The following is a 17,689-nucleotide window of genomic DNA, read 5'->3' as shown; positions in this document are numbered from 1 at the left end:
GTTGTGGGGGCACTGCGGCTGTCACTGTTGTGGGGGCACTGCGGCTGTCACTGTTGTGGGGGCACTGCGGCTGTCACTGTTGTGGGGACACTGCGGCTGTCACTGTTGTGGGGGCACTGCGGCTGTCACTGTTGTGGGGGCACTGCGGCTGTCCCTGTTGTGGGGGCACTGCGGCTGTCCCTGTTGTGGGGGCACTGCGGCTGTCCCTGTTGTGGGGGCACTGCGGCTGTCCCTGTTGTGGGGGCACTGCGGCTGTCCCTGTTGTGGGGGCACTGCGGCTGTCCCTGTTGTGGGGGCACTGCGGCTGTCACTGTTGTGGGGGCACTGCGGCTGTCACTGTTGTGGGGGCACTGCGGCTGTCCCTGTTGTGGGGGCACTGCGGCTGTCACTGTTGTGGGGGCACTGCGGCTGTCCCTGTTGTGGGGGCACTGCGGCTGTCCCTGTTGTGGGGGCACTGCGGCTGTCACTGTTGTGGGGGCACTGCGGCTGTCACTATTAAGTTTATGGGTATAAATTTGGGAAGACAAGTTATTCTTTATGTCAGGCAGGAAAATGATGTAGTGTATAAAAGGAATTAATACATTATTGAAAATCTGTCAGATATAATGAACAATATTCTATAAATAACATTACAATCAGCAGAGAACAGCAAATGTATTCCAGGTGCAAAACACAAATACGGGGGCCTCATAAAGGAGCGAGTATTGTGCGATTCTTTCCTCTTGTATACAGACACTATATGTCCATGCGTGCCTATAGACATATCTCTGTAATTACACATAACGGCCCCAGCCATAGTGTATACTGTGTAGCATTGCATCCACTCTATCCCAGTGTCACTTCTATACATCCCTATATTGGGGGATGTTGTGGATGCAGTGGGCTCGGGCGGGTGACGGCCATCGTGGCACAGGTGCCTGTGATGTATACAGATGGGGAGAGCCCGTGTATCCTCTGGTAGCGCAGGGAAGGCTCCCCTTATACTGAGGGATGGTTCTGTCTGCACATCACATGGCCCCTGCCTCCAGTGCTGGCTGCAGCCGCTGTGTGCGGTGCTGGGATGCTGCTCGGCTGCTGTCAATCGCCTCTGTGTCAGGGTCCTCACAGCCCGAGCCTCCGGCTCTACGGGGGACAGCACAGCCGGGGATTGTTCAGTGCATGGGTGGGGCACCTGCGTTTAGAAGCCCCCCATTACCGCCTTTCTAATAATGTCTATTTGCTGCTGTTTCTTTTTCAGGGATTATGGCTCTTCCAAGCGTAAATCAGGTAAGAAAATCCATTTCTGTTCTTTCTGCTCCTGTTGCATGAAATATTTAGCAGAGTAATGTATGTCTATATACCGGATACCGATCTCTACCCGAATGCTAGAATATTATTGTATAACTTGTCCCTGATTCCTCGTCCCCCCCCCCCGCTGTGATGTACAGGGTACCCAGGCCTGCTATTAGGGGATTTTCTGCTTCTAACCTTTACTTTATGCCTTTCGCTTTATTGATATTTTTGATATTTCTTTGCAACACTTTGATTTATTCTCCACTTCTGAGGAAGCTCTTCACATTCTCCCCCATCCCTGGGGAAATATTGGGCAATAGACTCTCCCCAGCCCTGCACAGTGTTGTCGGGATGTGATCGCAGAGCGTCCACCATCAGACCCTATGCCACGTCCAGGGCCCGGGACATTATTGACTGCACCCACACTTATGGTAAAGGGTTATTGATCCCTAATCTCTTAAGTGTCCGGCGGATTTGCTGACGTCCCCTCTACTAATAGATAATTCCACCAGGAATCAACTTTTACTAAGTGACCGGTACACAATGAGCTGGGGGATTGTTTTTTTTTTTTTTCATGGTCAATTTTGGATTGAACCAATCGACGTTGCTCTGAATTTATGATCCCGTCTGTGATAATGATTAATAGCTTTTATCTATAAGGATTTATCTAATGCGACTTCTTTATGGAACCTTCATAAGGGATTGGTCCGCTGCGGAGTGTCTGCACTGAAGTCCGCAATGGAAAAATCCACACCTGATTGTCTGGAGTTCTGCTGCAGATTTAAAGGGACTCTGTCCCTCCATCTGAGAGCAGCATAATGTAGAACCAGAGACCCTGACTCCAGCGATGTGTCACTTACCGAGCTGTTTGCTGTCATTTTGATAAAAATCAATGTTTTCTCTGCTGCAGATCTAGCAGTTAGGCTGGAGTCACACGTCCGAGTGACTCGCATCGCATCACCCATCACGGCCGCACACTCTCCTGACTATGCGGCTGAGATGCTCGTGTCCAGAGAGTATGCAGCCGTGTGGGGTGATGCGATTCGAAACTTGCACGAGTCACTCGCAAGTGTGACTCTGGCCTCATACATAGCCCATGAATATGTTGGTCTACCTGGCAGCACATCAAGTAGTCCTCTAATGATAATCTACTGCTCATTAAATAGTGATTTGATCAAAAGTTCACTAAGTGATACACCGCTGGAATCAGGATCTCTCCCCCTACATTATGCTGCTTTCAGATTAGGTGGCAAAAACCTGGTGACCGAACACCTAATTTGGGAGCAGCATAATGTAGTGACAGTCCCACAGACAATGAATGGAGAGGAGGTTGAGCATGTGCACTTCTGGATTTTTTAAAGAAGGGACAACAGAACCAAGATTTTGGGATTGCTGGGGGTTTCTGTCGTCAGTACCCCCATTGATAGGGGATAACTTGTTATTCTTTTTAATAACGCTTTAAAATACACATTACAGTGTCCAGAGAACATTAAAAGGAATCTGTCACCAGGTTTTTGCCACCTAATGTGAGAGCAGCATAATGTAGGGGCAGAGACCCTGATTCCAGCAATGTGTCACTTACTGGGCTGCTTAATGTAGTTTTGATAAAATCACTGTTTAATCAGCAGGGGATTATCATTAGAGGACTACTTGGCATGCTGCAGGTAGTCCAGCATATTCATGAGCTCTGTATAACCGCTAGATCTGCAGCAGACAAAACATTGATTTTATCAAAATGACTACAAACAGCTCAGTAAGGCCTCCTTCACACATGTGGATCTCCGGTACGTGTGACATCCGTTTTCACACTTACCGGAGACACGGACATATAAAAAAAATCATAAAATCAATGGGTCTGTGCACACATCCATTTTTCACATGGACCATGTCTGTGTGGAGTAAATGTGTGTCCATGTGCTCCACACGGTGACATGTCCGTTTTCTGCCAGCAGCACGGGTGTCACACAGACCACATATTAATGTGATCCATGTGACATCAGCGTGATACGTACTGGAGAAAACACGTCACTAAAAATAAAGAGTTTTGATACTTACCTGTCTCCTGCGCTGCTGTTACTTCCAGTGCTGCTCATGAATATTTACTGCACTGAGCGTGGACCCGGAAGTAACAGCAGCGTCGGAGACAGGTAAGTATACCAGCTCATGCTGTCCGTGTGCTATACGGATGTCACATGGAGGGCACACTGACAGCACACGTAACACAAATGCACACACATACGCACCTTCACCATGGACTGTGCAAAACGTTCTTGTTTTGCTCGGACGTGTGAAGGAGGCCTAAGTGACACATCGCTGGAATCAGGGTCTCTGCCTCTACTTTATGCTGCTCTCAAATGGGGGATCAGATTCCCTTTAATTGCAGAAATGTTATGAATTTCACTGCACATTTTATTTTTTTTTTGCAAACCGTACTTTACATACAGTGGATTTGCACCGCTTGTTGCTTTTGCCTTTCCAATGTGTTGATGAGATTTTATAAATAATATATAGCAGATACTTTTGTCCAGAAACACCAGATATCCAGATACATTGATAAAAGGGGACAATATAAGACTGCATGCTGCACTATTTTTCCAGAAAAATGGCGGACACCATATCAAAACCATACTTCAGACAAATGGGTCCACTAGATTCCGTTGGTGTCCATCATATTGCAGACTGGAAATGTCTTTTATTCATTCTTCATTTAAATAGACCACAGATGAGAACCCAGGCTTAAAAGGTTGTTCCCTTTCAATTAAACTTTTCCCCTCGCTACAGTTTGCTATAAAGAAGCTAATGTCACTGTGTACCTACTCACCTTCCCCAGGTCCACCCACGAATCTCTGCAACTGTTACCAGTGTTTGGCACTGGCTGTGACAATGATATCACGTTTACAGCACAGTGGCTAATCAGTGATGCTAATTACACAAGGATGTTCTACTAGAGACGCTGAGCTCACTGCTGTACCGTCAAGGTGTCATCAGTACCGCAGCCGATGCCAGACACCGGGAACAGCAGTGAGATTCACCAGTGGACCCAGGGAAGGAGAGTACAGCATAGATTTTTTTTAGGAGAGCTAGGGGAGAAATTGTATTGAAATGGAACAACTTTTTTAAGGCCCCCATAGACTTTAGATAAAAGTTCAACTGACCTGCCTGTCTGCAGAGCCATCTGAAATATATGAAACTTGCTCTTGACAGATGATTGCTTTAACTCCGCCTGACAACTAATAATACAGAGCTCAACATTCCAAGCACTGCTAGATCTGCAGCAGAGAAAACAGGAATTGTATCATAACAACAGCAAGCAGACCAGCAAGTGACACACCCCTGGAATCAGGGTAATTGCCCCTGCATCATGCTGCATTGCATTTTTTTGACCTGATCTCTGATCCACCCACGCCTGTTAACCCCTTAGATCGTGCTGTTAAAGTCTGACAGCGCAATCTAACGCACTTCAGCAGGGATAGCGCTGGTCCCCACCTTCATCGGTGGTCCCATGATGCAATCAGGGGCACCAAGGGGTTGTGATGACATCCCGGGGTCAGCTGATGACCCTTGTCACTGTCCCAACTCATTTCTATGAATGCCGGCAGAAGGCTGACATTCACAGGAGATCAGCATTTCCGCTGATGCTGAAGCACCGCTCTGATCAGGAGAAGCGATCGGACAGTTCAGGCTAAAAGTCCCCTAAGGGGACTAGTAAAATAAGTAAAAAAAAAGGTAAAAATAATCATTTTAAAAATGTGAAAAAAACACAAACAAGCTTCAAATCACCCCCCTTTTGCCCCATTGAAAATAAGATAAGACAAAAACAAAACAAATATGAAGTAAAATTGAAATGGCAAAGAAGGGGGGGGCGCAGATGGTGTCTTATCCGATGATACCAGCAGGAATTAAACTAGGTGCACTAACTTGGTGCGGTTGTGTTACAGACACACCCACTATAACCATGTGTTGAGGAAGGCTGCTGCAGAACCTAGGAGGATAGCATTGGAGGAGATGGAAGAAAAGGGTTTTCAGAAGAAAACCACTGAAGATCAATGGGGATTCAAGATATTTGATATTATTGTTCGATGCGTTTAGGAGCCGTATGACTCCTTCTTCAGGAACAAAAATCAATATTGATTTTTGGTCCTGAAGAAGGAGTCATACGGCTCCGAAGTGCGTCGAACAATAAAATCAAATATCTTGAATCCCCATTGATCTTCAGTGATCTTCTCTGGCGGCGCGGATTAACTCTATTCTTCCATCTCCTTCAAAAACAAAACCATATTTGATATCGTTGTGTTCAGAAATATAAAATCAGGTAATGTGGTCGGTAAAGGGTGTAGCGAGAAAAAAATATCAAATACCAGAATTGCATTAAAATGCAATAACAGGCGATCAAAACATCGTATCTGCCGAAAATTTGTATAATTAAAAACATCAGCTCAGGATGCAAAAAATAAGCCATCTATAAGCCCCAGATCCAGAAAATGGTGACAAAACCACAATTCTTTTTTTTTTTTTCTTTTTTACAAACTTCAAAAAAAATAAAAAGTTATGGCTCTTGGAAGAAGGGGAGGAAGAAAACGAAAAACGTAAAATCTCTGGGTGGTGAACGGGTTAAAGCAGAATCACATTTGTTTAAAAATACAACAAAGCTACAGGAGTTATAGTCTCACCCCTCCCAAAGTCATGTCCCCCTTTGCTTAGTACTGCGGGGGTGCCACCATATGTATGTAAAAAATTGCCTCCCTACTACCCACCCCCCCACTGTGTAGAATGGTGTAATACATTGTAGCACTACGTCTATTAGTAACTTGCAGCAGCCGACGTGTTTCTTGTTTAGTCTTATTTACAACAAAATTAGACGGCTTCTAGATTCCAGATTCCTGACTGTTGGCAGCGTCTCCGCCGGGCTGCATCCTGTGACTCATCCCTTTGATGGTGGCACAGACTTTCTCTGGTCCATAAAGATGAATCGACATGTTACTCACTGCATTTGCAATTACAGCTTTCACCATATTGTCTGTTATTAATGTGAATATTTTTCATTTTTCTCATCGAGCTTCCTTGAATGACTATACAGATATTACTGTGCTGGTCCCTGTTCTCCGCCCATCCTAACCTTACAGTGCGGTAATTAGGAGTGTGGTCTCTTTGTACTATATTATCCCTGGATTAGTCATAGATCTGCTCCACTGAGAGCTAATGTCATTTCTGCACTGGCAGGAAGCTGCAGTCACTTAATTATATTAGTGCCTCGTCAGCCCTGTGTCCCTGTGCGTCCAGCTCTGCCACAAATCACAAATATTGTATTTATTAAAAGGAATGTGTCATAAAAAGTTTTTTTTTTTAATTTAAACTTATGTAGTTTTTTTTATATTTTCAACTTTTAAACACTAGGGGGAGTAGCTGCTGATATTCGTCATGTGTAGTACTAGCTCGTATTACGACTGCGGTAAATATGGCCAGGATCTGCTCACGTGTCTGATGTCCTTCTGGGCGTCTGTAAAAGGATAAAGGAGAATTCAGTTTAGGATCACAGTGCAGATTCATTTTGTTGGTGACTGCAATGTGATACTGACATGTGGACAGTGTCATTATGGACTGTGGGCTGTGCCGACGCTGATAGCTGGTGCTGTTCTGCTACTGATCTTTACAGAGATCTGAGCGGAGTTGTCATATCATTGCTGCTGCAGGTCTCAGATCACAGTCAGTATCACACATAATTCTCATGATGACTGCTTTCTCCACCATGATAAATGATAACATCAGTGGCATAGTGTGGGTTCTCAACGCCAGTGGGAAGCCATATATTGTGCCCATTTACCCAGTACTAATGTTCCCTTAAAACAATGCCCACTGACTACCCTTTTAAAGTACTGTGTCGCCCTGGGCAAGCCAGGGGACACAGAACACAACCACCACACCCCACATCCCAGGTAGGAACACCACAGTCAAAACACAAATCCTTGTTGCCCTCTTCCAGAGACTGTTGATGCACACCAGGGGGTGGGCCAGGCGGTTGGCTCCGCCCACCGAGGAGGTCACAGTGCTGGAGGAGGGAGGAAAACAGGCAGATTAGCTCAGGAGGAGCTTGAGTGAACATCGAGAGAAAGTCCAGGAAAGGGCTAGAGTAAACCACAAGGAGTGAAAGTAGAAAGGAGAAAGTAGAAAGTGACAGAAAAGCCTGAAGGTCCGTGACTGTGTGTCCGGACGGAACCAGCAAGGTTGACAACGACGGTGGCTGTCCGGAGTGGGACGGTTCGGAGGTTCCTGGAAGGACCCCGTTGGCTGTGTGCCCGGTGGTCTGGAGCAGTGTTCCGAAGGACAGTCAGCACCAGGACAGGGGCCTTTCGGACCCCAGCAGGGCTAGGAGTCGTCAGATCTGCTAAATCCGTTAGTGAAGGGGACGTAGATCTCCCAGCAACAAAGTCCCGATTGACGGCAACAGCCCGACCATTACCGGGGAGACACCGCCACCGCCAAGGCACCAGTTTCCCCAGGGCCAGCGCCTGCGGGCGAAGTGTAGAGCTCCTCCGGCCCAGATTGCAGCCGGGGAGCGGGTAACCGGAGGGAATCCACCGCTACCACCATCAGAACACAAGGTGCAGGGAAGAGTGACAACACCGTTAACTACCGGGAGTGCAGGTGCAACCGTCTGTGGGACCGTCCTACCAGCCGTTGGTTTACCGAACAAACTGTGTCCGTGTCTCAGGCTGAGTGAGTACCACAGTGCCGCAAGGCACAGCGCTGCCCCAGCGTCCCTGCGCCCTCCAGGCCCTACACTTCACATCTCTTCACCGGGCCCCGGGATCACCAACCCCTACCCACGGAGGGGCAACACAACACCTGGCTGCTCCCATCACCATCCCCGGGACCCCCACACTGAGCAGCGGTGGTGCCATCACCACAACCGTGGGTGGCGTCACGAACTACAACCCCAACAAACACCCCCCCCCTTTCACTCACGGGCGAGGAGTGTCGCTCGAGACACCCCGGGATCCGGCCCGCAGCTCGAGCCACCAGGAGCAACTGCCGGACCCGAGCAGAAGGGGTGAGCGCGGTGTGCTGACACCCTCCTCCCCGCCCGCGACAACTTGGCGTCACGAACAGGATCTTACCGCTCTGCCGTCAGGTAGAGGTGCGCCTTGTTACAGCCGGAGGTATCCGGCAGGAAAATTTCAGAAGCCGCCATCTTTGGCGCGAAAAGTTCCCGCTCGAGCGTCTTCTCGAGCAGTAGAGGCGCGAAGGCCAAAACCCCGCCCCGAGAGAGGAGGGGCCGGAAAGAGCTAAGGGGGACGCGATGGCGGCTGGCGGCATGTAGACGCCGCTATAAAAGCAGGGACGCCAGGACTCTGCAAACATCCCGTTCCTGGAAGCAAACGAACCAGCCGTCATGTGGATGCCGTCCCGCGACACCGTGGCCCCCGCGCCTGGAACCGCGGCGTGGGTAGAGATCCGGACCGCGCAGCTCTACCAACGGCTGCAGGTGAAGATGCAGCTCCTCATGGAGGAGTGGGAGGCCGACATGGCGGACGTTGTAGCCACCGTGCGGAGACGCGAGGAGGAAGCGGAGAAAGGGAGGGTGAGTGACCCACGTCCCGATGCCCTTGAGGGGCCGGTCATCGGGGCTGTGGGGCCCGGTCCAAGCCCTCTCCCTTCGCTGCCTCCCTCGCCACCCGTCCCGGAGGCCGTGACCCCGCCACTAGGCCTGCTACCACCGCAACCGGTAGCAGTACCCAGCGTCCCCGCCCAAGCGGGCCAACCTGTAGTCGGAGCTCGCAGCAGGTCAGCGGTGTTGCCGTGGAAGACTCCGAAGACCGAACCGGAGGCATCCCCTGAGAAACTCCCCGAGCCGGAGCCGAAGACCCGCTCCGAGACGAAGGCCCGGCAGCGGAAAGCTCCTAAGCCCATCCCCCACACCTCGGCTGAGGTAGCGCCGGGTTGCTGCTGCAAGGCAGCGCCCAAGGCCATGACACCGCGGGATACGCCGCCCACCTTCCTGACGGTGGGTAACGTTCTAGATGTCCCGCGGGGCCCGACCCGTGCGCCGGCGCTGGCAGCAGCGCCGTACTGGGATAGGGAGCCGTTACCGCTGGGCCTGGAGATCGCCGAGAGAGAAAGGAAGAAGGCCGAGCTGGTGGCCAGAGCGATCCGTGAGAAAGAAAATCTCCGGCAAGCGACCTTCCGTGACCGGGGACCGCTGTACGAGGGGCAGGTGAGGCGGTTTGATGTCCGCCGGAGCTACGGGTTCATCTATGAGCCGGGCCTGGAGGCCGAGGTGTTTGTAGCCCGGCGGGACGTGCATGCTCACCTGCCCGAAGAACATCCCGGCCGTAACCTGATGCCGGGAGATATTGTGCAGTATACCCGGCACTTTGGGGAGCGAGGATGGTTTGCGCTGGACGTTAACCTCAGAAGGGGCCCGGAGGCCCGAGCGAGCGCAGACCTTTACCCCTTGCCAGCAGCCCCAGCGCTTGAAAGACCGGAGTAGGGCAATGGAAGCCCGCAGCACCGTCCCCGTTGGGACCATCTGTTTGTTTGAAAAAGTTGAAAGTTTTGGAAAATGATTGAACCGAGTTTTCACCAGATTTGCCTTTGTGATTAGCAACCGGCTGGAGCCGGCACCGTTGTCCCCGTGGGGACCGTTCAAAGTTTAAAGATGCATGGGAACTGCCATGGACAAGCCTGTGAACTCTGCAGGGCAACCACAAACGTTAGTGGCTTGTAAATATGTTGGGTACCGTTACCGTTTCCGCAATACCGCCTCCGGAGAGGCAGGTTGGAGGGAGAGCCCTGAGCAGAGCAGGCCAGGGCCCAGCCACCAAAGGGACCGGTGGCTACCCTCTGGAGGGAAGGACAGATCCCGCTCGGGTACCGTGTGCTGGACTGTGGGTCAAGGGGTGCTGCCTGGGCTTTAGGGGCAGCATCAGGGCCAGGTTGCTTGGGTGGGAGAGAGCGGAAACCGTGACCGTACACCGTTGTAACGTTAAAAGAAAATGTGCCTCCTGTCTTGGGAAGAATTTATTGAAAATGTATATATGTTTAACCTGTTATCCCCTTTTTCACAGAAAAATAAAACCGGTGTAGGACTGCAGCCCGCGGACGGTCTGCATTTTGCTAAGGGGGAATGTGTCGCCCTGGGCAAGCCAGGGGACACAGAACACAACCACCACACCCCACATCCCAGGTAGGAACACCACAGTCAAAACACAAATCCTTGTTGCCCTCTTCCAGAGACTGTTGATGCACACCAGGGGGTGGGCCAGGCGGTTGGCTCCGCCCACCGAGGAGGTCACAGTGCTGGAGGAGGGAGGAAAACAGGCAGATTAGCTCAGGAGGAGCTTGAGTGAACATCGAGAGAAAGTCCAGGAAAGGGCTAGAGTAAACCACAAGGAGTGAAAGTAGAAAGGAGAAAGTAGAAAGTGACAGAAAAGCCTGAAGGTCCGTGACTGTGTGTCCGGACGGAACCAGCAAGGTTGACAACGACGGTGGCTGTCCGGAGTGGGACGGTTCGGAGGTTCCTGGAAGGACCCCGTTGGCTGTGTGCCCGGTGGTCTGGAGCAGTGTTCCGAAGGACAGTCAGCACCAGGACAGGGGCCTTTCGGACCCCAGCAGGGCTAGGAGTCGTCAGATCTGCTAAATCCGTTAGTGAAGGGGACGTAGATCTCCCAGCAACAAAGTCCCGATTGACGGCAACAGCCCGACCATTACCGGGGAGACACCGCCACCGCCAAGGCACCAGTTTCCCCAGGGCCAGCGCCTGCGGGCGAAGTGTAGAGCTCCTCCGGCCCAGATTGCAGCCGGGGAGCGGGTAACCGGAGGGAATCCACCGCTACCACCATCAGAACACAAGGTGCAGGGAAGAGTGACAACACCGTTAACTACCGGGAGTGCAGGTGCAACCGTCTGTGGGACCGTCCTACCAGCCGTTGGTTTACCGAACAAACTGTGTCCGTGTCTCAGGCTGAGTGAGTACCACAGTGCCGCAAGGCACAGCGCTGCCCCCGCGTCCCTGCGCCCTCCAGGCCCTACACTTCACATCTCTTCACCGGGCCCCGGGATCACCAACCCCTACCCACGGAGGGGCAACACAACACCTGGCTGCTCCCATCACCATCCCCGGGACCCCCACACTGAGCAGCGGTGGTGCCATCACCACAACCGTGGGTGGCGTCACGAACTACAACCCCAACAAACACCCCCCCCCTTTCACTCACGGGCGAGGAGTGTCGCTCGAGACACCCCGGGATCCGGCCCGCAGCTCGAGCCACCAGGAGCAACTGCCGGACCCGAGCAGAAGGGGTGAGCGCGGTGTGCTGACACCCTCCTCCCCGCCCGCGACAGTACCACTCCAGCATATTTTTTTATTGCATTGCTGAAGTGGTGCTCTAAATCTAAGGGGTACTTTACACGTTGCGACATCGCTAGCATCGGCTAGTGATGCCGAGCGTGATAGTTCCCGCCCCCGTCGCACATGCGATATGTGGTGATTGCTGCCGTAGCAAACATTATCGCTACGGCAGCTTCACACGCACATACCTGCTCGGCGACGTCGCTGTGACTGCCGAGCTATCCCTCCTTCAAGGGGGAGGTGCGTTCGGCGTCACAGCGACGTCATCGCGACGTCACTAATCGGCCGGCCAATAGAAGCGGAGGGACGGAGATGAGCGGGACATAACATCCCGCCCACCTTCTCCCTTCCGCATTGCCGTCGGGACGCAGGTAAGGAGATGTTTGTCACTCCTGCGGGTTTACACACAGCTATGTGTGGAGCTGCAGGAACGACAAACAACATCGTACCTGCGGTCTACCCGACATTATGGAAATGACCGACGCTACACAGATCACCGATTTTTGACGCTTTTTGCGATCGTTTATCGTCACACCTAGGATTTCCACATTGCGATGTCGCTACCGGCGCCGGATATGCGTCACTAACAACGTGACCCCGACGATATTTCGAAAGCGATGTCGCAACGTGTAAAGCCCCCCCTAAGTGTTCAGACCCCTGTCTCATACTCGCTCTCTAAGTGAGTTGATATACACGGCACTTCTGGGGTGGTGCACAAGGAGGGTCCAAAACCGTCTCAAGTAGATGTAGAAACTTGGATCTCAAGATCAATGTGAATCATAGACAGAGGTGGACACAACGTCATACACAGCTACGCCGCTCGCCTATACTTTCTGAGGACCATCTGCATGCACACTGATGAAGGTCTTTTGACTGAAACGTCTGTACTTGTGCTGGTCCTACAAGTTCTTCACAATAAAAACCACTATTCACATTGATCTGGAGTGCCAAGTTTGTACATCTACTTCATAATTGCTCTCTGGCGGCTTAATCTTCTATGACCACTGCTCCTGTTGGTCCCTGGCAATTTGTGACCTGCCGACAGCTCCTGTGTTTCATGGAGCGTGCTGGAGGTCACAAATCAATGTAACTCCATGAGAGCCTCATTTTAGCCTTGTTCTGACACTCATAGACTTACATTGAGAGCTTGTGACATAATCTCTGACTTCAGGACAGTCAGTGTAACGCCTGCCTGTATCCACAGATTCAGACGGGCTGTAATGAACAGGCTAGAGGGAAACCACTTCACCAAGCAGGACCCCCAGAACCCTGAAACACTTTAACCCCTATACAGGGATTTGGAATTACACAGGGCCCTGGAGATTACTACCTGTGGAGGGCTGCAGTCCGAGAGAGTAGTCGTCAGGCAGGGTCAAATCAGGAATTGCAGAACAGGGACAGAATCGGTAGGCATGGACGTAATCAGAAAACGTAGCAGAGGTCAAATCCGGATCAGGCAGCGAGCTACATAAACAGCAGGCAGAAGGGTAGTCTGAAAACACGCAGAAGTCAGAACACCAGAATCACAAAACAGAATAGGGCGGACCAGGAGTCAGAATATCAGAACTATCTCTGGCAGAGGTCAGCAGGCAGGAGGGGAATTAAGAAGGGTGTGGTGTCTTCCCGTTGGCTGTAGCTGAATGATGGTAACTTCAGGTGGAAGACACACGCCACCTCTAGTCAGCCAGTGGTACTGCAGATCCCAAGGAAACCCAGCCCAGTGGATGAGCGGAGCCTGCGCCCACCGTCACCGTTGGCATCGACTCCTCTCCCAGCACCATACACGGCAGGAACACGGCGTCGCCTGGCGATCGGAGTAGAAGTCGCTGGAGTGGACTCCGGTGGTGACGTAACAGTCAGAAGTTACAATCACAAGATGGCATTGTAGGACCAGAGCAAAGTTGAAAAAGTATGAAAACACCACAGGGTAAGTATAATAGCGGAGGAAGGGTCTTGGATTTAAATCGCCACTCCAGTTCTGAAGAAAACTAAATGCTGGAATGGTGCTTCTGTGAAGCCCCACAGGTGTTGTGTCGGTGCATTACCTTCAGGGACTCCACTCAGCTGGATCTCCATCACTGGTAGGAAATCTTCTGTTTGATCGTGACGCCACTCTCAGTATTGCGGTCAGTGGGGACCGCCACTGCAGGTTAGGGGTGCCTGGTGCTGATGATATGTGCAGTTAGATGTAGTAGCCTCCTGAGAGTGAGGCATGCCCCAGGGTCCAATGTAGATGCGTAGTACTACAAGTCGCAGAATGACTCACACAGGCAGAACTGTCTTTCAAGGGCTTTACTCACATTTGATGGCAGGGTGAGTAGCCCGGGCGTAGCTGAGATGAACCAGGTGGGAACCAGGTATCCTTCAGGCTGACTTTATGAGGGTGACTACCAACTCGCCTTCCTTAGCCCTTTTTGTGTTTGGAGTAACCCCGACTTTGAGTCCCTATGGGGGTCACCCAGGGAAGATGCTGCAGCCTCTCTCCCCTTCGTTTGCCGTGTGCTTGTCGCCTGGACCAGATCACTCCAGCTTCTTGCCTCCTGTGAGCTATGGGCCCTAACTGTGGCTACGTGGCTGCGGCTTTTGTGGTGTTGTGGCGTGGGCTTTGAGAGCCCCACACCGGCAGGTTTAGCAAAAGAAAGCTGGATCTATCTCCGCTTCGGGATCTGCCGCCCGTTTGGGCCTGGTACTCTCCAGCAGTCTCCTTACTTCCCCCCTCCGTGCTCTCTCTCTAGCTGAGATGGGTTTCGGGTAGCACTCCTGGTTGACCGTTCTCCCCCGTCAGTAGCCACTGCGCGGGCGCTGTTAGACAGCAACAGCCCCACAGGTCTGCTCCTCACTGAGCCCTCTGGAGTTCTCCTCTAACTGACTCACATCTGGGACCTTCACTGCTGTTCCTGTCTGAGCTTCACCTTCCTGCTGCTCACTCCTCCACACTCTGCTTCAGACTCTCAACTGACTACTCCTCCTTCTCTTTTCCCTTTTGTGCCTGCCTACGCCACCTAGCAACCAGATTCTCTTACCACACCCCTTGAGAGGAGATGGAGGCTTTTGGCCCCCTCCACTATTCCAGTGAAGGTCAAGGCTTTTCCCCCTCCTGGGATCCCCAGGGGTCCTCTCATGGGTACATGTGTGAGACCTGATTACTATGCGCCTGTGTTCCACACCCCTGTCAGCCATCTGGATTACCTGTATTGTACTGTCCCCAGCATGGGTGCAGTACTCAGTGGTGCCTGACCAGGTCAGGGGCGCCACATTCCCCCTTAGTTATCACCAGCACGTCCTCGGGCTGCAAGACAACATTTTAAAATGCATAAAACATTAAAACATGTAAAACATTTTTAAAAGCACCAGGTACCATACATCACCACCCTCCACCCACAAGTCCGTTAACCCACCCAAAACCCTTTCACGTTGGCCGCGGCTTCAGCCACTTCTGGCAGGATGTAGAGGCGGCTTACATGGGTTGGTGGTCTTCAGGGCATACCTGGCCTGGTGGATCCGCGCCTTCAGCCTCTTCTGGCAGGATGCAGAGGCGGCCTCCACAGTTGGTGCCGACCAGGTACCCTCTTTGTGGTGGTGAGCCAAGGCCCCATAAACAGGCGTGCTCTCTGGTTGCAGGTAAGCCAAGGCCCTATATACGGACGGGCTCCTCCTGGTGCAGACGAGCCAAGCCCCTAAACAGGCTGACTCTGGTGGCGGTGGTGCCCTCTGGTGTAACTATTTACACTGCGAGAGTTTGTGGCTATAGCCAGTTCATAGCCTTAAGGTTTATTTCTCACAATAGTTTTTGTGGGCACATTACTTAAACTTGAGAACGTTGCAAAACAAACTTTTCAAAACTTCAACTGGTAACTTCTTTCTTTACTTTACTTTACTCTTCTTTACCAGGGCTTGAGCCTGTATGGCTGCGGCACCTGCTGCTTTCTTGCTCTTTGTCGTCGTCTGTGGTAGTCTCATCTGTAGGTTCCTTGTCTTTTCTTTCTTGATCTTCATCTGTTTCCTTATCTCTGTATTTTCTTTCTTGTAGCATGGGGTGGCTGTAAGGTTTGCTGGTGCATAGTGCTACGTCAAGCGCATACAATCCTCTTTCGCCTTCATGCATAGTGAATTGTACTGTATCCCCCATCTTTAGGTTTCTGCCAGGGTGTCCTCTAGGCAGATGAGCGTTCACATCTCTTCTGTTGACAAATATCCCTTCTTTGATACCAGGGGCTACAATGAATCCATATCCACTTCTCAAATTGAAATCCTCCACTACTCCTCTGAAAAGGGGTCCTCTGGCCTGGGCTTTGGACCTTCTCAGGGCTCGTTTTTCTTGTAGGTCTCTGGCTGTGACTTCTCTCTGCTCTGGAGACTGTGGTGCAGGGGACAGCGTTGCTCTGTTGCGACGCCTTGTCTTGCGGGCTGGGTTCTTCTGGGCTGTTACTTCAGTGCCTGCAGTGCCCCAGGTGAGGTTTCTGGGCTGATCTTCGTCAGCGGACGGTGTCAAGTCCTCCTCATCCCAACGGGAATAGGGTAACATCTCCGGCTCTGAGTATTGCTCCACTGCTGGTGGCTCCTGAGTCAGCTCCTCAGCTTCCTGGCCTCCTCTCCCCCTTAGTTCTTCGCTGCACTCTGGTTGTGGCAGCGCTGGGGCTGAGTGGTCCTCAGCTGGTCCGGGCGGTGGACTCTCTGGCGCGGCTGCAGGGGTTGCCTGAATCTCCTTGGAGGTGCGCGGAGGGCGCAGGTATTGATCCACCAACCACTGCGGAAACTTGGCCTCCATGTCGGCCTTCAGCTGCCAGTATGTGGAGTTCTCTCCCAGCATGGGCTTCCTATCAGGGACCTCTGTTGACTGGGGAGCAGTGTCTGCTCTGGCCTTGCAGGCCGGGGTAAACGATGAGGTAATCTCCTCTTGGCGGGCCGCGCCTGGCATGGCGGCGGCCTGGTCTTGGCGGGCCGCGCCTAGCATGGCGGCGGCCTGGTCTTGGCGGGCCGCGCCTGGCATGGCGGCGGCCTGGTCTTGGCGGGCCGCGCCTGGCATGGCGGCGGCCTGGTCTTGGCGGGCCGCGCCCTGTTTGGCGGCGGCCTGGTCTTGGCGGGCCGCGCCCTGTATGGCGGCGGCCTGGATCGGCGTCGCTGTCGCGATGGGATCGGTGCAGGCTGGGCTGGGCGTCGCTGCAGGGACCGGGTTGTGGTGGGCCGAGCAGGGCATCGCTGCGGCCGCTGGGGCTTGGAAGGCCGCACCTGGCGTGGCTGCGGCCTGCTTCAGCGTCGCCGCACCGGACGCCTCTTCGGGGACCGCGGGCGTGGCAGCAGGGGTCGGGGCACTTGCGCTGGCCGGGGCATCACTTGACTCACCCACCGGTGGCAGCATCGGGGTCTGCGTCGTCGCCGTCCTGTCTGGCACTCGGCGCGCGGCTCTCCTTTCATAGGCCCAAACCGCCGCGGTCATCTCCAGCATTTCCAGTCGTTCTTCCCGGATCTGCTCCACAACCCGGGTCTCCAGTCGGTCGCAGAACTGGGCCAGCTCCCGATACCACCAGGCAGCGGAGCCTGGTTCTGGGTTTCTGCGGTCAGACGCCATTTCTTCTGCGCCCTCTTCTGCACGCCTCTCCAGCTGTGGACTCGCCGTTGCCTCTGATAACAGGCTGTGCAGTTTTTGCTCTGCTTCTTTCAGCAGCTCCTCTCCCAGCAGCAGGCTTGTGGCTCTCTTTCCTTCCCGCCGTTTCTGGACGCTTCCACTCTCATAGCTGGCAAGGTCAGAACTCTGCAGGGGATCTCTGGGTAGCCACACCTCTTCGTGGGCGGTAACTTCTTCCAGCGCGGGCTGCTGTTGTTTTTCAGCGCGCCTTTCATGGTGGCAATATGGCGGCGCTTCCAATTTTTCAAGCGGACCGCCCAGGCACATGGTCACCTGTCTGAACAGGTCTAGTCCTTATCCTGTTCGTGACGCCAGATGTGAAGCCCCACAGGTGTTGTGTCGGTGCATTACCTTCAGGGACTCCACTCAGCTGGATCTCCGTCACTGGTAGGAAATCTTCTGTTTGATCGTGACGCCACTCTCAGTATTGCGGTCAGTGGGGA

The 17,689-nt window shown here is 52.6% G+C and overlaps 1 protein-coding gene across 5 annotated transcripts in view; it reads left to right on the top strand.

Annotated features, from left to right (window-relative positions):
• SH3PXD2A (SH3 and PX domains 2A) overlaps positions 1-17,689 on the top strand; it is a 498,307-nt gene that overhangs the window by 321,554 nt on the left and 159,064 nt on the right. For 3 of the 5 annotated variants that reach the window (XM_075348622.1, XM_075348623.1, XM_075348621.1), the window contains exon 6: positions 1,238-1,266. In XM_075348622.1, coding sequence (XP_075204737.1) covers positions 1,238-1,266 — 29 coding nt within the window. Of the gene's footprint in view, positions 1-1,057; positions 1,267-17,689 lie in introns of those variants that run through there. The other 2 variants (XM_075348625.1, XM_075348624.1) reach the window with 1 other exon arrangement.

This window comes from Anomaloglossus baeobatrachus, chromosome 5, assembly GCF_048569485.1.
Source record: "Anomaloglossus baeobatrachus isolate aAnoBae1 chromosome 5, aAnoBae1.hap1, whole genome shotgun sequence".
Taxonomy (NCBI): Eukaryota; Metazoa; Chordata; class Amphibia; order Anura; family Aromobatidae; genus Anomaloglossus; species Anomaloglossus baeobatrachus.
This window is presented reverse-complemented; position numbering and strand designations above follow the sequence as displayed.